At 36.4% G+C, this 24,305-nt stretch overlaps 1 protein-coding gene across 1 annotated transcript in view; it reads left to right on the plus strand.

Moving 5' to 3' along the window:
* The window catches only part of SLC26A7 (solute carrier family 26 member 7), a 110,922-nt gene that overhangs the window by 76,463 nt on the left and 10,154 nt on the right, over positions 1 to 24,305 (plus strand). Inside the window, exons 10-15 of the mRNA XM_032421684.1 lie at positions 3,387 to 3,464; positions 4,473 to 4,568; positions 11,136 to 11,242; positions 12,376 to 12,442; positions 16,110 to 16,247; positions 20,455 to 20,503. Coding sequence (XP_032277575.1) covers positions 3,387 to 3,464; positions 4,473 to 4,568; positions 11,136 to 11,242; positions 12,376 to 12,442; positions 16,110 to 16,247; positions 20,455 to 20,503 — 535 coding nt within the window. The remainder of the gene's footprint in view (positions 1 to 3,386; positions 3,465 to 4,472; positions 4,569 to 11,135; positions 11,243 to 12,375; positions 12,443 to 16,109; positions 16,248 to 20,454; positions 20,504 to 24,305) is intronic.

Consider the following 24,305-nt stretch of genomic DNA (forward strand, 5'->3'; position numbering starts at 1 on the left):
AGCTTCTTAACTGTAGCCGTAGTTACCCAGTATCCTCTCTCTCTCCTGCTGCCCTTTCCACTTTTGCCATTCCAGCACTTTCCACAAAGCTGTGCACAAAGTCGACCGACTTTGCATTCTTTAGCACCCGTTTAGGAAGGAAATGGCTGGCACCTCACCCTTCCTCCAGCCGTCTATATATATATAGGTATGGGTAACACGAATGCGGAATCATCTTTGTAAGCAACCTACAGCATATACCGGACGGATAGTAATGTAAAAGAAGAAACTGCCGATTCCATTATCCTTTATGCAGAATTAACTCAATATGAGTAGTTAGATTTTAGAGCAAAAAAACTCTAGCCATTTAGTTCGTATGGCATGGAAAGAGGTGACGAAGAGTAAAATACCTAGACAGTGTTTGCCCTGTGCATAACTAAGGGTGTGAACCCTTTTCATTACTGGTTAACAGTATAAGCCAAACTGAAACTTATTAAGAAGAGGGCACTCAGGTGGCATTTGTTTTCTGAAGTTTGAAAGAGAGTAACAAGGCGGGTGTGCCTGGGGGGCACAGTTGGTTGAGCACCCAACTCTTGGTTTTGGCTTGGGTCCTGATCTTGGGGATTATGACATTGCGCCCTGCATCGGGCTCTGTGCTTAGCGCAGATGGTCTGCTTGAGATTCTCTTTGTCTCTCTGTTCCTGTGTGCCCCTCCCCCGGTGTGCGTGCTCTCTCTCTCTCTCTCAAATAAATAAATCTTAAAAAAAAAAAAAGGAACAAGGTTCTTTCTTGTTTTGGTTGCAACTTGCCTTTAAAATGTTTCTCTTGGTAGATCAGAGATATATAAAAAGCAGCACTTCATATGCAGAGTAACAGATATTCAGAAACTGGATAATACTTGAAAATATAGCTCAACTGTGTTATTCCAGAAACCTGAAGTTAGAGAAGTCTGGGATGGCACTGCAAATATCTGATCACTGTTCAACCATTGTGCACAGTTACCGAGTTGGCCATCTATGAATGATGGCTTGGACTGCATGAACTCAAAGATTTTTTACAAATCTACATTTCAGCATCTGGGGGTCTTGATTGAGGACACAATGAATGTCAGTATTTTGAGAGCATCGAGGGCAGAAACTATTATATTATTGATTTCTATGCCTGACGAGTAGATACACTGGGCAGAACTGATACAGATTTCTTGTCCAATTAGATACAATTATCTTTTGAACTAGAGCATCAACAGGGATGAGGCAAGTGCTTTGAAGTAGTTAAGCCATTTGCTTATATGGTCTATTTCATTATGTGACTTACCATCGAAGGTACACAAATAATCATTTTCACCCATAGTTTGTCACCTTTGGAAGTAACATCCATTTAGTTCTTGACTTATTTTGACAATGACTGAAATTGTAGTTCAGTGAGTACACAATTGTTGATGTACCTACAAAGCATCATGTAAACAAAAGGTCAGTTAAATGTTAGAGAAAAGCCCAAAGGTAGTTGTAGTTTACTGTCTTAAAATAAAATTATTCAGTTAGGTTGTGATTTCTATAACAGTTTCCGTGTATTATAAGATATTTAGGAACCTTAAAATATGTTTGGCTTTATGGGTCCCATTTTGGCTCATAATCCATATGCCTTCTAATTCCCAAACTCTATGACCTTGGGCAAGTCACTTTGCCTCCCTGTGCCTCAAACCCTTCCAAAGGAGTTTAGACTGTAGCTGTCCAAAGTTCATATCTGCAACTAAGATTAAGAGTTTTATTTTCAAGTACATTTAATAGTGAAAGTGACATTTCACTTGTAAGTGAATTGAGTGAAGAGTCCCACAAAAGGGGTGCATGCCATTCATTATCCTTTGTCATGAAATAAATAAACCTTTGCATTCGGTATCCTTTTCTTTCCATAAACATACTTCACTTACTGAGCTATCTGAATGAATCCTATGATCTGCTGCTCTCTGACACCGGGCTTTCTCCAGCCTAGTGGAATGTCAGACATATTTTGTTGTTTAAAAATTCTTACGTAAAATCGCCAGTTATTCCTAAATGATCACCGTAACAGTTTGGTATACTATGACTTGTTTTATAAGTGATTTTAGTTTCCTAATGACTTATTTCCCATAGAAGGATTTTTTTCCTCTTTATATGCTGGGGAGTGCTAGAGATGAGTTCCACTAATATGAAAGGAACCTGTGTCTACTTTCACTCAGGTTAATGGTTTTGGGTTTCATTCATGCTGTTGCATATATCAATAGTCTGTTCTTTTTATTTATTGCTGAGTAATATTCTGTTGTATGGATGTACCACAATTTGCTTATCTATTCACCAAGTGGTGAACATTTCAGTTATACTTTTTAGTGTTTATGAATAAAGCTGCTATAAATATTTACATATAGGTATTTGCATGGGCATATGTTTTCATTTCTCTTAGGTAGTTCTGGGACACATGTAAGTGTATGCATAACTTCATAAGAAACTGTCAAACTCCTTTCAAAGTGGTTATACTCTGCTGCATCCCCACCAGCAATGTCCGGCAACTCCACTTGCTTTGAGTCCATGCCAACCTTTGATATTGATTAATTGTTTACATATTTATTTTTAATTTTAGCCATCCTACTAGATCCTCATTCACTTGCTATCTCCATAATGATATCTGGGCATCTCTGTGGTCCTGTGAAGCCCTCTTTTCTCTCCTTAGGCTGACAGTTATCTAAATGTTTTTACTAAGTCATGCACATTTGCTTATGTGGAATCAGGTTCTCCATCAAGTGGAGCGTAGCTAGGAGTCAGGTGTTCTGAATTGCCTTTTGTCAGCAAGTTGAGTTGGTTGGAACATGGTATTAATGACTCTTCAGGATTAATAAAGTTAAGTTTACTTCACTGCAGAGACTGCTCCTATAATCCCATATAACTGCTTCATCCTAGAACCCTTCCTAACAAAGAACTCCAAAGAGAGTAAGTGCTTCAGTGGAAATTTTTCATCAGCCGGAGAAAAACCCTAAGCTGCATATTCAGTTATTATTCAAACAACTCGCTAGGAAATGAGGAGAGTCAAGCTGAACAACAACAGGCTAATGGACTTTTAATTGAAATGTCACTTTCACTATTAAACAAAAAAAGCCATTTCTGTGATGTGTGATAAAAGTTGATGGTGTCCTATTTCTTTGTGTGGAATTGCTTTTCTCCCATCACTGACTTAATTTGATTGCACCAGTTTGTCAGCTGTCATGTTTGGGTTCCCTCAGCTGCAAAATATAGATAATGGTAGTCTATGCAATTTAACAATCATGCACCAACGTTTGGTCTCTTATAATCAAGATGAACTAAGAATTTTATTTCCCCCTATAACTTTGGAATAATAAAGTTCAAGGCTTTCTTTCTCATCTGTCTTGTATTTTACAGGTGGCTTGTTTAATATCTTGCATTCTTGTCCTGATAGTCATCTATTCAGTAGGACCTTTGCTTTACTGGCTGCCCATGGTACAGTAGTACTTTTTCATTATCTACTTTTTAACTTTAAATGAAATCACTGTATATTAAAATGTCTTAGAAGAGTAACCTCAGTGGCCCTACATCTGAAAACCATGTGACAGAAGTAATGATTGAACGGAGGGGGTGGTGGACAGAGACCACATTTGATAGGGAATGAATGGGAAGGGACCTTGACTGTTTTGTGTTTCTTACACCCATGTGTAAAAATGGCATTGTGGAATTAGATTTATTCTGTGCTCGTTTGGAGGGTGGAACTGGGCAATCTCTGGTATAAGACACAGACTTGGGAAGAATTTTATCAGAACTTGGACTGTTAGAAAAATGTGGGTAGGGCAAGGGAGCAGGGAACAAAATACATCTTGCCACCCTTGATATCTTTATACAAAGTGACTCAGAACACCAGTGTGCTTTTCATAAGCCTGGGGCACCAAAGTGACCCAAGTAAGATCCTGATCTTCAGAGAGCCAAAGACCATCTCATTCCTCTCTTGTTCTAAATCTTCATTCATATAATGAGAATCAGTCATTTCCACAGCAGGATCTTCCAATAATCAAGTTCACTTTTCAAGAGAGTTATAAATATCTTCAGGTGAAACCAGATAATTGGTGTTGAAGGCAATTATAAAGAAATATATAATATAAATACTTAATTTTTTGCAACAAACTTCAGATGGCAGTGGATAATTATTTTAAAGTTAAGAGGACATTCAGCTTTATAACATGCACCCTTATAATTCATTACTTTTCTTTTTTTTCTTTCTTGTATTTTACAATGGCATAAATTTTAGACTGTGATTTTCTAGAATTGATATTATATTCCTAAAGTACAATAATAGGTTCTAAACAAAATGAATATTGCTTTAATCTTCTAAATGGTGATTACTTTTCTCTAGTAAGTACTTTAAAAACAAACAAAGACATAAAAATACCTTGGTCATTTTAAATTCAGATTAAAATCTTTATCTTATTTCTTCACCAACTTATTTCCTGTTTGTAGTGTGTTCTTGCAAGTATTATTGTCGTGGGACTGAAGGGAATGCTAATACAGTTTCGGGACTTAAAAAAATATTGGAATGTGGATAAAATCGATTGGGTAAGTAGAAATTTGACCTAAAATTTCTTTCTTTGGCTTTAACATGTATTGCAAAATCAACTTTAATATTTTTATTTGCAGAAAATAGTTTTGCCACTTGAGACTTGTGCACTTCATAAGCTACCATTTATTTTTTTCAAACTCTTAATAAAGGCATTAAAATATAAAATGTCTTTATAAGAAACAGAAATGGAATTTTGTCAAATTTTGATTGATGTGTTGTTTGAGAACTTTTAATGAAATGCTAGCTAACTTGAATGGATTGGGGATTCTCAATTTCCATTATGAATTGATCCTGGAAATGAAGCTCATCAAGGAAGTACACACTAATAGAACAGATATGAAAAACCATCATTAATTGGTAAGAAATGTGTTGCATTAATATAGGTTGAACATATTAACAGTGACCATGTTCCTTCTAAATATAAAGTCTCATGAATTTAGTTTTGAAGGGCTTATATTGAGAGGAGCATTATGTTAATAGAATGTTGCCAGCAAGAGATTAAATTTTACTGAACAATGATCAAGTGTGGCTTCTACTAACAGAAATGTTTAACATACTTATTCTAGAGAAATGTATCTATGCAGGAACGTCCAAAATACTTTCCCTTTCCAGTATGGGTAAAGTATTTCATAAGTACCCTCTGTTTAGCTCTATTATGACATTCACCATATTGAAATGCAGTTATCTATATATTTCCCCTCCTTCAGATTCTTTGCTCAGGATTATTTGTATTGGTGCCTATTTTCATAATACTTCTTCCAAGGCTCAGTATTACCCTACCAAAGTACAGGGGTGGGTGCCATGGGGAATGCAAAGATAAATAAAGAACTATATGTCCCCTCCAGACACTTATATTTGCGCAGGAAGCAGACATAGACACATCAACTTATTATGCAAGGCATGATACAATATGACCTGGAAGCAAAAGTACAAGCTTTGTTCTGGGGAAAAAAATGAAGGCTGGAGCATTTAATTTGGACTGGGTCCATATGAAAGAGTCTGACAGCAGAGCTGAAATTTGAACTGACACTTGAAGGAACAGTATTTGATAGGCAGGCCAAAGGGTTAAAAGTAGCCAGACTCATGGAGGATCGTGACTTTTTTAAGGTACTGTGTGTGAGGTAGCACATGGAAATAGAGAAATTAGAGGATGCAGACTTATTGAACAAGCTATTTGATAACCCTACGATAAAGGTATTTCTAAGGAACTCATTAATTACATAAGAGGGAGCACCTTACCATATTGGAAGGGAAATGATGTCAGGGAAGGCTTCTTCCAGGAAATGATGAGTAGAACCTCTAGTGTGAGGGTGGGAGTAGTAACAAATGGAGTTGCAAAAGTTAAGAATGAGTTAGACTTGGGAAGGTTGCTCATGTCCTATAAAGAAGACTACACTTCATTCTGAAGGCAGTGAGACATCACCAAAAGGAGAAATAGGAATAAGATTTATGTATCAGAAGGGTCACTTGAGTAATTTGGGGAAGATGGATGAAACTGCTTTAGTAGTCAGCCAAATAAGTGAGGAAGGCCTGGAACACAACTGAGACCAAGAAGTTCAAGAGGAAGAAATAGAGTTGAAAAATATTTGAGAGATTGCATTAATTTGTCCTCACCACCAATTCATCATATAAAGTGCATCAGTCTAGAACTACTTCTAAGTTTCTGGTTAGGAACGTCACTGCAGGAAGATGATGTCATTCAGTTATAGAACACAGAAGATTGTTTAAATGCATTTAGTGGTTACCTTTAGGGTTTTTTTTTTCCTTTTGAATACAGATTCTTATTCCCAAGTTACTTATTTCAATTCATCTCTTTGTTTTCTGTATGTCATCATCAAGTAGTTTTTCAAGAAAGGCTTATGTGTTTTATATTCCCTGAGGTGCTGATGGTAAAAATATCTACATGTCAGTTTGTTTTTTTTCCATACTAGAAGGAAGTTATTGGCTGAGTCTAAAATGCTTTCCCACAGGACTTTTGAGACTTGGCACTATCTTCAGGTATTGAGGGATAGGATAGAGAAATCACAGCTCAACATGATTTTTTTTTTGTTTTTTTATGTGAATTAGTTTTTCTGCATGGATGTTCAGTGAAGTTCTTTCTTGCCCATGATGTTTGGTAATAATATCAGAATATTTCCTGGGGTTGAACACCCAGCTTCAAGTTTCTATGAGAGTGATGCATCCTTTTGATCTCAGAATTAAGGATTACATACAAAATTTTTCTTCTAATACATCTCTGAGTATTTTTTCAAATCTGTATGTTCTTTTAATGAATTATGTATTTGTTGACTTTATTTTGTCTTTCTTTGTATCTATACATTTTCCTATGATTATTTTTGGGAGCTTGTGTGTGGTTTTTCTGGACTATTTACTGTATCTCTGTTATGGATTTCTAGTTGTGATTCTCTCTCTCTTGCTCGCTCTCTTTTTTTTTTTAGCTTTAAATATGGCTTTTATCTCTATAATGTTTTTATTTCCATCCACATTCTTTTCTAAATTCTTCCAGCTTGTTTTTTTAAATCTCTTTCAGTTTTCCTTTTTTAAAATATAGTTTTTCTTCTTTGAATCTTCACATCTATTTTTGAGGGTTTTTGTGTATTTGGGGGGTTATATTGCCTATTACATGTCTAAACCTATCCTCTGTCTTTGTTTTGTTATTTTGTCTCCTTCCCCATTTCTATGAATAAGTCCCTTACTGATTCTTTTATGATTATAATGCATTTTTAGTAGATCTAGTTATTTGCTGAAAAATAATGTGGGGAGGGCAGGAGGTAGGAACTGAGATGGAGCAGTCCACAGCTCTGATTTAGGTATATCATCAGAAGATTTGTCTTGTTGAAACAAAACCTCACAGTCACAGGCTCTCTTGTGACCTGACACTTGCTGTCTTCTCTCCCTTCTTCATGTTGCTTCATCTCTGTCAGTCTCCTTTTTAGGAAGCTAGGTTGTAAGTGAGACAACTGGCATTTCATTTTACTGCTCTTCTTTCTATGGTATAAAATAGGTATCATATGGGTACATTTCCTTCTTCTGTGGTGGCCCACCATTCCCCCAGGAACTTAGAACTCTTTTTTTTTTTTAAGATTTTATTTATTTATTTGACAGAGAGAGACACAGCAAGAGAGGGAACACAAGCAGGGGGAGTGGGAGAGGGAGAAGCAGGCCTCCCGCCGAGCAGGGAGCCCGATGTGGGGCTCGATCCTAGAGCCCTGAGATCATGACCTGAGCCGAAGGCAGACGCTTAACGACTGAGCCACCCAGGCGCCCCAGAACTTAGAACTCTTATCAGAAAATTATTATATAGATTTTTAAAAACTGTGACATTCATGAAGAAATCTGTAATTGATTGAAATTTGAGGGTAAATGTGTTGGCTTCCAGTGTCCTCCTTGATATCTTACAAATGTCACAGTATTTGGGAAATCTACACCATATTTTGTAGTTAGGAGTTGTGACCATGTTCTTGTTTCATTGAACGTGGGTTTTCTTCCCTATATATTCATTTTTTATATTGTTTTGGATGGATTTCAATAGAAGGTAGTAGAGTAAAAGTGCCTTTAATATCCTATCTAAATCTATACTTAAAAAGGTAATCCTAGCAGCAGTATAGCAAATGGCTTACAGTGCTGATAACAAAAGCAGGTAATTAAATAGGAGGCTGTCAGAATAGTCTAGGCAAGCCATAGTAAAGTGTGAACTAGGGCATTCTCTATGAATTGAGAAGGGGGTATGGTTTGAGATGTTTTTTAAATTAATAGTTGATAGGAAATGATTGGACAAGTAGATGAAAAAAGAGAAATAGTACATATAATTCCACCGTTTCTGATTGTAGTGTTTTGAAGAATATTAGTGTTAAAACCGAGAGAGAACATTGAAGGAAGGGGAGATTTTGGGGTGAATTTAATGAGTTTGCATTTGAGTTTGAAGATATTGGCAGTTTGAAAAATGGTTTAATAGCTCAGACTTGGTAGTATCCTATATAGAGATGATAGTTGAAAATTTGGAGTAAATAGTATGGTGTGGGCAAAAAGTATGGTTGAGAAAGATGACATGGATCTAACAGATGAATGATGGTTGAATGAGGTGTTGGGTTTAGCCTGACAAAGCCTCCTAAGGTTGAAGTGGACAGGTCTTTCTTAGTTGCTAAGGAGTTCAACAGTGAGAAGCCATGGGTGATTGGGATACAATCTGGCATAGCATTTATAGTGAGAATATTACACAGACTTTTTTGGATATAGGTTATATTACCCAGTAGACAGAATATGTCCAGATTACTCAATAGATAGAATATACCTAAAATATCGTGGAAGTGAAGTTACCAAAGATGTGTATATATGTAAAATAATTTGAAGGTTGAAAGTTTAAAAAAATCATATAAGCAGTCATCACATGAAAAGTTAGAAATTTTTATTTCTTTAAATTGTTTATAGTTTAATAATGATTCCACTTTGAGCTGTAGATCAAAACCCTGTCTGAGGTAATGAGGAAATAGGAATCCAAAATGGAGACCATGGGCTCAGAGCTGAGTTTGAGTAACTGAGCAGTGGGAATAGAATTCACATCTACAGAAATATAATGTATATCAATCACCAGAACAGATCGGGAAGAGGTGAAGTGATTTGAGTAGCTGCTCAAATGTGTAAGGGTTTATGTGTTTATGTATTTCCTACTTGAGGTCAGCTTTGGGGTTAGCTTGTGTTTAGGGGCTGTGAGTGCTAATAGAAGAGGGATCAAGTGGGAACACATAATAAAAAAAATAGGAGCCTGGGAGTTAACAAATTCCTTATAACTGTGACAACCAACATTTGGATCTTTAATAGAAATTGTTACAGAATAGTGTTGGGACTTACTCTAACCAATAGAACTGTTTACTGGCTATGTTGTTAATTTACATTTGATATTTTTTTCAAAGCTATAAATGTAGCCCCAGGAAATAACTAAGCATTGTGAACCCAACTTACAATAGACGATGTTGTGGGAGAGTAAATATGCTTTAAAAATAGAACCAGATGGTACCAAAATTTTTGGTTGCTCTGATGAATCATGGCCTCTGGGCTCTGTGGTTTTTTTAAATGGCAGGAACCAGGATCCTCAATTCCCTATGCTATATTGAATCATGGAGGTTGGCCATGAGGAATTGGACTTATAAAGCTTTATTAATATTTTATTATTATTCTGCCACACCCGGGCAGGTTCAGTCAGCATTAAGGGATGAGTAAGAAACAAAGCAATCATGGCAAGTTGACGTAATGATCAAAAACTTGCAGCCTTATTTTGTATGTGATGAAGCATAATGTAATACAGTAGGGAGGAAAAATTACACCATATACATATAAAAGACTCAAATAATTGTCTTTTTGCCTGAATAGAGGAAAAACATCTGAGTGTCTAACCTATGAGATGACAGGCTGAGGATGATGTCATAATAAGTCCTAACTTAGCATTACGTTTCTTGGTGATAGATCTGAACATGAGAACACTTAAAATATATTTTCTCTTTTTACTCCAGAATGTTTGTTTCTTCTATATCAAAAGGAATTTTATAGATAAAAATCCCTCCATTTGCTTCCAAGGGCTTAGCTTTTCAAAATAGCCCATCATGAAGAACCACTCAAGTTCCATTTAGATAAATAATACAAAGGAGAAGCATTTTGAGTAAAAAATGCTATTTAGAAACATTTGCTTCAAACTTCTCACCCCGCCCCACAAAAATCTGTGCTATCCTCAGATTATAGAGAAGTTTCTAACTTTTTCATTTGCATCTGAAATTGAATTAGGTTGTTGAAGATGTTTTAAAGTTCTAATATAGCCATCTGGATAGAAAGAAATCAACTGAGAATTGTATGCATAGGTAAAGTGATGCAAATAATTTGGAGAAAAGAGAGAGCTTGAACATTTTGTTGGTCTACTATTTGATAAATGCAGGATATTGTGTTTAGAAAATATCACCTTCTGGATTTCACAAATTATTTTGTTTTTAAAGATTTTTTTTTGCCAACAATAAACTTAGAAATGTCAACTATAATACAATATTTTGTGATAGATTGTCATTTCAGGTGGTGGACAAAACTGTAATAGTGTTGGAATCCCAACTAAAGGAGAAAAAGAATTTTCTTGCCATCTTTTGAAATATTCCCAAGGCCTAAGTTGGCCCAGATTTTTCAGCTTTCACAATTTCATAAGAAGTCGCCCCTTGCAAATAAAATTATAACAATCTCTATAGTGGCTGATCTAAAAGTGGCATTGGTAGTGTTAGATTCAGTCATTTTAACCATTAACTATTTATAGATCTGAAAGGAAGTGTTGTTGGGGATTGAACTAAGGGCTGGCAATTTCTAGAAATGAAAGAAGGTGCCTTTTCCCCACCTTTTCTGCTGGGAGTCCGATGGGACCAGGATTTGTTTCTCTGTTCCCGGGCTTCTGTTCACCACTTTAAAAATAATCTATTCTTGCTGAGAGATTTGGTCACAGGAATGTAGAATAAGGTTGTGAGGAATTTGGCAATCATGAGAAAGATGAGAATTACCAAAGGGCTCGCATCTTCTATTTCCTCTTTCTCTTCCAGGGCATCTGGGTCACTACATATGTATTTACGATATGCTTTGCTGCCAACGTGGGGTTGCTGTTCGGTGTGGTCTGTACCCTAGCTATCGTAATCGGTCGCTTCCCGAGGTAAGATCTTACTTAAATGCTGTCTATTCTGACACAACAGCAAAGTAAATGGTATTGCCAGTTACTTTTATTTCTGTGGAATATTTCATGCGACGCTCATGTTTTAGTTGGTATCAGAGAATTAGAGATGAAAAGAAAACGTTTATCTACATATGATATATAACTATATATATAACTATATATATATATATATAAAACAATATAACAATATTGGTCTTAATGAAGAAAAATATCTTGTCCACACTATAAAGTAGAATATATAAAATCTATCAAAGTAAATAAATTAACCCATAGCCATACACTGTGTCACGGAGTTGTTTTTTTTTTAAATCAAGTGAAGGGGATATATTATCCAATGGCTACATAAAATCTAATCATTTAGAAATTTAAATAACTTCAGTAAATTTAATTTTTCAGAAGCCAGATTTATATATATATATATAATATATATATATATAAATTATATATATATATAAATTATATATATATATATAAATTTCTTCTAGATAATTTATTGAAGAACTCTAGATAATTAATTGAAGATTTCTATTGAACATCTGTAAACCATTCCCCTATTTTGACCAGTTATTTTTCTACTTTCTGGGTGTTCATCATCTGATAATGCTTCTACTCATTTCTCATCCTTCCTTTGAAATTCTTTGTGAAATAATATACTTCAAAAAATTTTAAGTTTTACCTCTATAGAGTCTATAAAGAGATTTCTGTAGAAATCTATCTGTGTAGATTCATCAGTATCTGGTCCTATCTTGCCATTGATACCCTCTTTACTTCTTTTTCCCCTAAAACAAGATTTTCCCAAACACTATACACTCTCTTATAACTCTTTTGGTCAATCTACCTCTTGTGGCTTGGACATATGGGGCTCTGGGAACCCAGATGAGGTAAATTGTATTTATTAATCTCTACTTAGATGTCTCCAGTGTTATTTTCTATTCCCAAGGATCCCAGAGAAATACAGATTTACCAATGTTTTATGAACAAATGGGATGTAGGATTTTAACCATTACAGATAAGTTCTAATTGTTAAGATAAAATGACATCCTTTTTACATTTTCATTGTTAATGTAGTGATTAGGAAATGCCATTTTATTTTTGATCTGACTGAATTCTAGGGCAAAGACTCTGAGTATAAAAAACATGAAAGAAATGGAATTGAAAGTGAAGACCGAAACGGATGGTGTAAGTTTAGTTTTGTTTTCTTTTGTGTAATTATTAACAATTTTTGTAATTCAGATAGTTTTAAGGTATCATAAGTAGATAAAGTATGATTTTAAATTCATTATAATTTTATTTTTAATTGGCATGAACTTTCAATGGTATATGTGACCACCATACATGTGGCAGTTGACATGCAACAGATCAACAGAACAACAACAAGAATATTGTATTAGCATTCAGCTAAGATGATAGCACAGTTCATAGAACTACAGCTCACAGTGGAATCATGGTCCAGATTAGTTCAGGCATTTGGAAACCTCTTTTCCATTCGCTAAGTTGCATAAAATAGTCAAACTAGACCAATAGTCTATTCCGAATTAAATGATGGAAGAAGATAGGAGAGAAGGGAATAAAGCAAGGTTGGATCATGCTATTGCTTTTATTTATTTAATACAATTAAATTGTATTATTAGCAGAGGTTAATTAAGTCCAATGGTTATGGAATGCCAATAGGATTGGTTTCTTGCACAGTGGACATCTTTTTTAAGGAAACAGCTTATGGAAATTGTCTTGCCCTGTTCATGCTTGGGCAGGCCAATTGTGTTTGAGTTCTAATTTCTTATTCTGAAGGATGACCAAAACAAGTTTAAAGTGAGGTGAAAAAATGTTGACTTAAATATTTTACCAATTTAAAAAAATTGCCCTCACTTTGAACCTGCTTTGTAAATGTTTGGCTAACCGTTTTTTGTTTTTGTTTTTTTGTCTATCATATTTACTTGTTTCAGTACCTCATGATTGCCTTCAGAACAAAGAGAACTGGCCTCCCACCAGAAGGACCAATTGTCAGGGTATTTCTGAGTAGATTGGAAGTAGGAAGTAGCATCAGGAGTCCTTCTGTGACACACAGGGAAATGGCGCACATGTTTACAGATGCACATGCACGTGTGTGTGTGTGTGTGTTTAAATTGAAAAATAATTAGCATACACTATTGTATTAGATTCAAGTATACACCATAGTGATCAGTATTTATATACATTATGGCTTGTGTTTTTAGTAAGTGAAAAAAAGTTTGCTTCATAGAGAGCTACTAGAGTCCAGAGCCCTAAGAGTGTCCCAGGCTCAAGATTTCCACTAGTGATGCCTTTCTTTTCTTTCTTTAAATTTTCCATGAGAATTTAGTGCTCACACAAAGTCCCAGACTGGCTCTTGGGCCCCTAGAAGCCTCTGTGTATCCAACCTACACATACAGCTATGCACATTACCCTTGACATTTGTGGCTTGGAAACAGAATTCCAGTTAGACCATTTTTCAGCTTAAAGATTATTCAGAAGAATAAATTCTATCTAATCCATTCCTTCTTTTCAGGCTAAATATATGGGCAAGTGAATGAGGGGATTTGTAGGAAGATAAAAATGCCAAAATTCACCCATGTTTTTAAACACTAGTTCCAGTGTAGTCACATAACTGAATTAGTAACTGTGTCACATGGAAATGTTAATTGTCTTAGAACTTTACACTTCACTAATTATTTAATGTTTTGTATTAAAAATAAGAGGGAAAGAAAGCTCAGAGCAAGATTTGAATGTGAGTTGTTAGATGGAGTTTTTAGTCAACTTCAAGCAAGGCAGTGGTCCACCACTCCCCTCCTCTGTTCATGCTCTCCCACCTTCTTCACATGAAACACACATCCTCGACTTGGGAGACCTGTTTTGGGGTGAATTCAACCCCATTGAGAATTTCTTTTCTGACACAATTTGAATCTTTATTCCTAAACAAATACTTGTTTTTTAAAAAAGTTAACTTAAAATATTGGCCCAATCATGTGGTATGATTGGTGGGTTGATCTTAGATGTGGGGCTTTTTTTTTTTCTAAAGATATTATTTATTTATTTGACAGAGAGAGAGCAGAGAGAGAGAGAGCGAACAAGCAGGGAGAGCACCAGAGGTAGGGGGAGAAGCAGGCTCTCCGCTGAGCAGGGAACCCTATGTGGGTCTCGATTCCAGGACCCTGGGATCATGACCTGAGCTGAAGGCAGACGCTTAACGACTGAGCTACTCAGGTGCTCCTGATGTGGGGGCTTTGTGATAACTAAATATGACAGGCCCAAGAATTGTTTTATTTTTGGTTTGTAAGAGATTTACACTTTTTAAAAAAGTTTTTATTTTAATTCCAGTGAGTTAACGTACAGTGTTATATTAGTTTCAGGTGTACATTATAGTGATTCAGCAATTCCATACATCACCTGGTGCTTGTTACAAGCGCTCTCCTTAATCCCCATCACCTATTTAACCCACCCCCCACCCTCCTCCCTTCTGGTAACCATCAGTTTCTTCTCTCTAATTAAGAGTCTGTTTCTTGATTTGTCTTTCTCTGTAAGAGGTTTACTCTTGATTAAAAGTTAATTTGATAATGTAAGGTTTTTGTTTTCTGGAATTATTTATGTGTAGCAAATCTCACTTTCTAGAGTTTAATCAGTTGTGTAGCCATAGAAATGTTTTGAGATTATGTAGTTTAAAAAAAAATGTACCTACATTGGGGCACCTGGGTGGCTCAGTCGTTAAGTGTCTGCCTTTGGCTCAGGTCATGATCCCAGAGTCCTGGGATCGAGTGCCCCATCGGGCTCTCTGCTCCACAGGGAGTCTGCTTCTTCCTCTCCCACTCCCCCTGCTTGTGTTCCCTCTCTCGCTGTGTCTCTGTCAAAGAAATAAATGAAATCTTAAAAAAAAAAACGAGTGGAAGTCATATAGCCAGTTGATAACCATTTTTAAAAAAAATATGTACCTACTTTAAAAGATGAGGAAGCTGAGAGTAATACCTAATATTTTCTTTCTTTTATCTTTCTTTCTCTGCCTGTATGCTTCACTATTCCCTGGGTTTCCTATTCTATGCAAGTACTAAAGCCTGAAGGAGTATTGCTTTATTTAGTTGGTAAGGAGTTATTTCATAGAACTTACTATCTTCTCCATTTCTAGGTCAGCCCCTGCCCCAAAGGTCATGGAGAGCATGATTTCAGTTGCATACCACCAGTTGGTGCCAGGAAGACCTGGGCAATGGCCAAAGCAGGCTCCTTTTGTTTGGAAGCTTTTTCTTCTCCCTTCCTGCATCTCTTACCTGCATCCTGGCAATCCGGTGTAACCTAGGCCTGCCCAAAGTGAAACCACATTCCCCATGCTACCTCTTGGTTTCTTACTCCTAATTAGGACTATTGGTCACTTGTAAGGTTATAATTCCAGCCAAAAGAAAGCTATGTCATTATGAGGTAAATGACTGAGAGTTGACCCTTTAGGACATTTTCATTAAAAAATGCTGATGGTCAAGTGAATGAATTTTTGATTTCTAGATTGTATGGAAGACATACTTTTGGGAGGACAGGGCTTCCTGGTACTCTCTGGATATCCTAAGATGTTGCCATCCCCAAATCAGTAGGAGTAAGGGCCATTTCCTGAAAAGATGCAGGCTCATCTCCTAGTTATTAATGTTTTTTAGTAAATAGGAAGTACATATTTTTCCTAAGAAGCATGATAGTATGTTAGGTTCTCCAAATAAGTTTTAATAATGACAACCTTGACTAAGAGATTTCTTCCATCATTGAGTGACATTTGTATTTGTAAGATTTAGACTCTTTGGATAGAGTTATCCTCTTTTATTTCATTCAGAACTCTGAATTTATTCCTATTCTCCAAAAGGAAACCCTGCAGCAGGTGAAAATTATCTCAATAAATAACCCACTTGTTTTCCTGAATGCAAAGAAGTTTCATACTGATCTAATGAACATAATCCAAAAAGAAAATGTAAGCAACCAGCTACTGGATGATATCAGCAAGGTAGGATCAGCTAGTTCATGATTATAATAATGTACTACAAATAACCTTATATCGTGATACTAAGATATGAATCATGAAATATAATACATTATTAGAGTGCTTGGAAACCTCTCCTTCAGCAAAGCCTTCTATTGTATTATACTTTTCATTTGGTTCTTGTAGTTATTTTTTAGGTAATCACTCCCATTCATTCATTCATTCACTCAGCATATATCTAGTGGACATGTGTACTATATACTATAACTCTGAGAAGAATAAATAAGACAAATCATTTAGCTTAAAGGACCTTTTTACGAAGAGAAGAGTCCGATCCAAATCTAAAAGAGATAGAATACGATAAATGACTTCAGAGAAGCATAAACTATTGCCATCATTATAACATTATTATAAAAAACTAGCATTCTTTATCTCCACAAGTTATCTTCATTAACAGAGATATCAACTGTGCATCATGTTGATTGTATGTAAATAAGCTATCTGTGATTATTTGAATCCTTAAGCCCTTAAGCATGGACTTTGGAGCTAAGCTGCCTGGGTTTGCCATTGATGAGCTGTGGGAACTTAACTGAGTTATTAAACCTTTTGTGATTCAGTTTCCTGGTCTATAATCAGGATGATTAAATGAGTTAATATATGCAAGGATACTTGCAAGAATATCTGGCCTACTCAATACTATAAAATCTTAACTAATATTAGTTTGAGCACAAGTAGTACCCTCTCCATGAAGCTTTCCATGACTACTTCAGATTACAATTCGGAGTGTGTATTATCCCCAGTCACTCAGGTACATAGGAAGTATTGACTTTCCCATTTCTAGCATCTCAGGAGCTGTCCAGTAACACATTCCTGTTCCTTGCAGCTTTATGCTTCTACCTCTGGGCCTCATACTAATCCACACCATAGAGGCCATAAACACAGGATCAGATATATTATTTGCTGGGCTCAGTGCAAAATGAAAAGGTGAGGTTCCTTGTTCAACAATTATTGAGAATTTCAAGATGGCATTAGCAGAGCATTAAACCAAGTAGGGGACCCTTCTAAGCATGGGAATCTATGACCACACAGGTTGCAACCCTACAAGACTGACCCAGCCTGTATATCTCCAGCCCTGTGTTTTCCTTTCACTATACTTTTTAGGATGCCACTTTCAGCAGATTATTAGGAACCCCACCTGTAATTTTGGGTTGAGAAGCACTTGCACTCATGCCAAAGATGGACATCATTCCTAGTTGTTCACATTGGATACAAGGCCTCTTTCTTTTACAAAGCCATGCTTACTTTATAGCAGTGTTTAGCTCTATTATGAGATAGGCAGGTTCTTGTGGCTGACGTAAGCTCACAACCACCACACACAGTAATATTGTGGGAAAATTTGTCCACAATTCCAAATAATCTAATTAACCCATAAGAAACTTGCAGTTTTATTTTGCCAAAATGTAAATTTACTTCTTGAAATGATATGCTTCTTTGTAGGCTTTATCATGTCTGGTAGGGTATCTGACATGAATATTGTTATAACCAGTTGTTTATTGATAGTTGATAGTATTTTCCTTAGAATATTTTCCTGCAAGACTAAGGTTGTTCCAGCGTGTTTTCAGAAATTGAAAATTGGCATATCTTGTAGCATATCAAGTCAGAAATAAACCTCATTAATGCAGCCTTCTGGGAGGAGTTTCCACATATATGATTTCACCTACTTGGGACTTAAGAAATTTGAGTCTAATAGTCAAGTAGAGTTCATTGAATCTAGGTTATTGGTACATAATGACATCCAAAGGGATTCTTTAACTCAGAACTCTATGGTGGTGAGAAAGGATTTCTTGAGAGTATGTTTCACTATAATGAGAATAATGCAAATATTGTATGTATTTACAGACTGTGAGTTTTAAAGGATACACTAAGGATTCACATGGTAATCTGGAAGCTCTGCTGTCTGAGGAATCATAGATAAACCTTTATTCAGAATGGTTACATGGATGGTCTTGAGTAGCATGGATGCTCTTTGGGACATCTCATCTTATTCTTATCATACACTGTGTCTGGGATATCTACTTCTTGTTTTAAGACCCGTGCTTGTTCCAATTTTAGTTTTAGAGTAAGGAGTCTGCATCAGTTAATTTCTGCCACAGCTTTACCTACTTTCACTGCACTCTGCACAGTGGTCCACAGTTCTGTCTTAAACTGGGGTGCTCTGCTGGGGCCTTGGTCTTCTCTCCCAGCTGCATTTTCAGCAGATGGCCGTGATGGATGGGCATTTAAAACACCCTAGGGCAAGAAGAATCACACTGTATTCAAAACACAAACTGATAAAGGACTTCCTGTTTTGTTGTACTGTGACAATATATTTCCTACATGTCATCATTAAATATCTTCCTGAATGTAGAAGCTTAGAAGGATCTCAGGGTGCTAGTGTTTATTGAATTCATGTTCATTATTATATAGGTTATATATAGATACTCATATAATAATCACCATTTTGTGAACTCACTTTGCAAAGGAAGTTTCAATCTGCTGTTTATCCAAAATTTTCTTTTGCTCAGACCAGGTATTTTTTTAAATAGACTTTAGTTTTTGGAACAGTTTTAGACATACAAAAAAAAATGAAAAGTGTTAGTACCGAGAGTTCCTATACACCCTTGCACCATACAGTTTTTGCTGTTATTAACATCTTGGGTTAGTGCGACATATTTGTTACAATCAATGGTACATTATCATTAACTAAAGTTCATGCTTTATTCAGATTTCTTTAGTTTTACTGAGTGTTGTTACAATCAATGGTACATTATCATTAACTAAAGTTCATGCTTTATTCGGATTTCTTTAGTTTTATTGAGTGTCCTTTTTCTGTTCCAGGATTCCATCCAGGATATCACATTATACTTAGTTGTCTTGTCTCCTTAGATTCTGCTTCACTGTGACAGTGTCCCAGACTTTTCTTTTTCATTGACCTTGACAGTTTTGAGTAGTATTGGTCAGGTATTTTGTGGAATATCCTTCTATTGGAATTTATCATGGTAAGATAAGGGTGTAGCAGCCCACAGGTAAAGAGTGTGGAGTTGTGCCTCAACTCCTTGAGGGTGGAGTATCTACATAAATTATTGCACAGATTTCAGACAAGATTAAAGATAAGAGGAGGGAAAAGAAACTCACATTCATTGAATGTCTCTCAAGGACGAGTCCCTTTAATTAGGCTAACTTAATCATCGCCAGCCCCATGATGTAAGTGGTATTACCTGAATGCTACAAAAAAGGAAGATTGAGACTTAGAAATGTAAAATTACCTGGTGGAAATACAGCTGATAACTGTCAGAGCCAGAATTAAAGTATATAAGCTGCACCACTGGGTATCTGGAAGAGAAAATAGATGTTCTCTAGTCAGCCTTTAAGATGAAACTGATGTGATGTCTCGGAGAAGTGGTATAATGTAGTGCTTGGGAACATGAGGGTCTGAATGGAAAAGCATGACCTTTGGTTTTAGCTGAGGTTCTTACTAGCTTTGTGACTTCAGTGAAGTTATTTAACCTTTCCAATCTTTAGCTCCCTCTTATGGAAAATGAGATTAGTAAATTCATAGGATTTTTCTGAATCAAATAATTAACAGAGTCCTTGGTATATAGCAAGTAGTCAAAAATATCAATTACTATCATCATCATCAACATTTGAGAAGTAGATAGCATGTGATCTCATTAGAGGCATCAATTATTGTCAATTTCAAAGAACTTTAATTGTAGGATGCAGTGTTATTTTCATTTTCTAGCATTTCCATAAATCGGGACTGTTTCCCAGGCATTTTCATGGCGCTGCAGGTGAACAGTTCACTTTCATATAATATGAAATATATGGTCAATGACTCCCTCTCAGAGAATGTTGTGTTAATGAGGTTAATTTCTGATTGGATACACTACATGAAAACAGATGCAAATGTTTAATTCGTGATCAAAAGTCAAAACAAACTTAGTCTTGCAGAAAATGTTTTAAACAGATAGTCTGACTTGGGAATGTATGTTATTTACTGAGCTACTTAGAACCAATGGTCATTTTATTATTTCAATGTGTTGTATTTATCATTCTGAGAAAAAAAGACTAGTGAAAAATAATATTTCGAGCCTAATTTTTTTATTATTTATGGAGAAAAGAAAGATGTGCTGTTTTCAAGAACAGAAGTGAATTTTTATGTTATTCTTCTTTATGTTCATTTTCATTTCAGTGTGAACAAAACACGTTGCTGAATTCTCTATCCAATGGCAACTGCAACGGTGAGTTAGCTTAAAAAAAAAAAAATCTAAGTGTCCTGACTGAATATAGACCAGAGAATAAGTCCTCTTTCCTCTTCCTGCCATTCTGCCTCCCTCTACTGTCCTCATCTTCCTTCTCTCTCTGCTCCACCTCTCCCTCCCACTGTCCTCCTCCTTCTTTCCCTGTTCTGCCCTTCTCCCCCCCTCCTCCTATTTCTACTTCTCTCTTCCTCCTTCCTCCTCTGTCTTCTCTCTCCCTCATTCCTCCTTCTGCTCCCCTTCCCTCTTTTCCTCCTTCCCTTCCTTCTCCTCCTCCATCTCACCTACTGCTCTCTTTTAGCAGCAAATTTAAGTAAAAGGTATAGACTTACACAGGATGAAGTGTAAAACTTTATTACAAGGTATTAAAAATACTTGCAATAAAAAAATACTTGGAACACTTAAGTAAATGGTATTTATAGATAAATGGAAGGAAACTACAATGTCCATTGGTTAGAATACTCAATATTGAAAAGGTGTCAGTTTTATTTATGTTGAATTGATTTATAAATATAAATTTAGTCCCTATTAAAGTTCCAATAGGACATCTTAATGGCAATTGACAAGCTTATTCTAAATTTTGTATAGAAATTCAAAAGGCCAAGAATAGGAGAAGACACTCTTAAAATATGTGAACAAGGGGGAGAGAATATTTTAACTGTCAAGATATATTATAATGCTTTCATAATCAATGCAGTATGGTATTGGTTCCAAGATAAATGAACAGATCAATAGGACAAAGTAGGGGGCCCAGAAGGGGAGAAAAATTTCACACATATTGGTGTTTGATTTGTGACAAAACTGACATGCTGAGCAGTGAGGAAAGGACAGGCTTGCTAATGATGTGACAATCATGTGTCTACAGTGAATGAAATTATTCATTGCAATTCACACAACGTACCACCAAATCAGTACCGGGTGAATCAAAACCCTAAGAGTGGTAAACAAAATATAAATTTAGAAGAAGATATAGGAGAAAATGCACAAGAAATGCAAAGCATTAAGCATAAAGAAAATTATCGTTAGACTTTACTAGATCATTTTTAAGAGTTTTTGTTTAGTGAAAGCCACCATATTAAAGCATGAGAAGATAAGCCAGAGTGGAGGAAGATAGATATAACATATAACGTGGAGAAAGGACTGTACTCCTTTACAAATCAATGAATAAAAAAGGGCAGATGACCCAATAGGAATGGGTAAAAGACATGAGGAGGCATTTTCAAATTTACCAGTAAACGTGTGAGAATATGCTTGACTATTACAGTAGTTACTGGAGCAATGTAAATTAAATATTTAAATATATATATATAGTGGACTTAATTTACATTGCTCCAGTAATATGTATGTACATATGTAATTGGTAAAGATTTAAAAGTCTGACAATGCCAAAGGTTAGTGAGAATGTAGGACAAGAAGTCTCCTACAATGCTGGTGGGGGTGTAAAATGTTATAACTACCTTCGAAAATGGTTTGGCAAAATTGTATAGTTAAAGATATACATCCCTATTAGCAACAATTCCACATCTACTTATGCAACCTGCAGAAATGAGAGTCTGTGTACAACAAATTACACAAACAAGAATATTCACAAGTTAGTTAGGAATAGAGGCACAACTCGGGTCCCTGTTGCAGGCGGGCAGGCATACAGGAAGGGATGCTCAAAGCTGGGACAGGAGAACCTGGTCTGAAAGCAGTCTGCAGGGAGACAAGCACCTTAATCCCTCTGCTGTGGTCACAAGGCTATGAAAATGGAGGGAGAGGATGAACTTGAAAGAGATTTCAGCATGTCAGGAACACAGCCGGCACTGTTTGAGTGTTGGAGGAGGGGAGAGGGAAAAACAAACAATCATTCTGAAGCTCTGAACCTCTCACACTGGGATGATGAGAACTTGGGGGGAGTGAAAAGGGAAGATAAGTTGACTTTGGAGGGTGGTGTATATAAGATGCTGAGATGTCATCCAAGAGACGTCCAGCGGGTTTGGGGAGAACACAGAATAGATTTGGAAGTGACTAAATCAAAGGGAGACATAGCTGAGCAAAGGAGTGGGAAACAGATAAGAGAATAAAAAAATCCACACCCCCCCCAATAATTTTCACAGAAGAGGAAGATTTGTAGTTGAGCACATGATTGAATAATCAAAATCTATGAAACAAACTATATAAATGATAAGATGGCAGTCATATTTATCTGAATGAAAACAAAAATTGCTCAAATGTGAAATCTTCCATTATCATTCCATTTGGGGAGGTCATGTCCCCAAAACATTGTAGTCCCATTATGCCATTCCCAAGAGGCACTCCTGCACACATGTCTCTTAGGGTTCTGGTTTGCCAGCTGAACTCCACTCCTTCTCACCTGCTAAACTTCTACTCATCCTCCAGATGTCTGCTCATGTATTCTGTTCTTCTCTTCATTCCTGCATTTATTGTTTCATGTCCTGTTCCCTCAGCAAATGTTTCTTGTATTTACTGAACATCTACTTAGTCCTGGGCACCATGACAGGTACTGCATGTTCAAAGCTGAAGAAAGCAGGCATGATCTCTGCTATCACGGATCCTAAAACTTATCTGAAACAAGTTCCCTGCCCTCACCACCAATCCTCACTCCCCACACCAGCAACCCAGGTATATTGGTTTCCCATTGCTACTGTAACAAATTACCACAGACTTAGTGGCTTAAAGCAACACACATATAGTTCTAGAGGACAGAGGCTGAAATGAATCCTACAGGAGATAATCAAAGTTTTGGCACGGTTATATTCTTCCTGGAGGCTCTAGAAGAAAATCCATTTATTTCCTTGCTCTTCCCAACTTTTAGAAGCCATCTGCATTCCATGACTCTCGGCCTCTTCCTCCTTCTTCAAATCAGCAGCATGGTGGCATCATCAGATTTCTCTTTGACTTCTTCTACCACCACATCTTCTCTGATTCCCATCCTCCCACCTTCCTCTCATAAGGACCCTTGTGATTACATCGGACCCCCCACCCCCCCGGATAATCTAGGATAACATCCGTATCTTAAGTTCTTAACTTAATCAAGCCCACAGAATTCTTTTTGCCGTTTACAGACCTACTTACAGGTCTGGGGATTAAGATGTCCATTAAGGACAAAGATGTCCATCTTTGGTGGCCATTATTCTCTCCCCCACACCAGGTCACTCCTATATCTCCTTAGCACTTTGTGCATAATTTTTCCAGCCTTCAGAATATTTCAAACTACTAGTTCAATCAGCTGGTTTCCTGGCTTGGTTGTGAGTCTATGGAGGGCAGAGAACATCATCTCTCTTGTTTACAATTCTACTGGCCTTACTTAGCACAGCACCCAGAGCCCTGAATATGTCTATACTGACTGCCTGCTTGAATGAATGAATGAACACATGAGATGCTTGATAATATGTGCACATGTTTTCCAAAGAGAATGTTGTGGTTTGTTCTAAATATTTCATAGCTCCTGTTTTCTTGAGAAATTAGAGGTGCAAATCTGCTTCTCAATAGTTAATTGGTATCAACAGAAAATCCCTTCTCAAAAAATTATGAGTGACTCACAGACTGTCAAGAACCTTTTGAAGTATATGAAAAGCACTCCTAAATTAAGCAACTGTGAATACTTTTTAATTAAAGGAGTTAATGAATATTCTACAGGAAAGAACTGGCTTCCACAGTCTGGAGTTAATTGCCCACCCACACCTGATGGTTAATTCCTTTCTGAAATGTTGTTTTTTGTAGATAAAGCCCATCATTTACCACATCCCACATGGGTGTATATTAGTTGTCTCCTTTGCAC

Source organism: Phoca vitulina, unplaced genomic scaffold, assembly GCF_004348235.1.
Source record: "Phoca vitulina isolate PV1807 unplaced genomic scaffold, GSC_HSeal_1.0 scaffold25, whole genome shotgun sequence".
Classification (NCBI taxonomy): domain Eukaryota; kingdom Metazoa; phylum Chordata; class Mammalia; order Carnivora; family Phocidae; genus Phoca; species Phoca vitulina.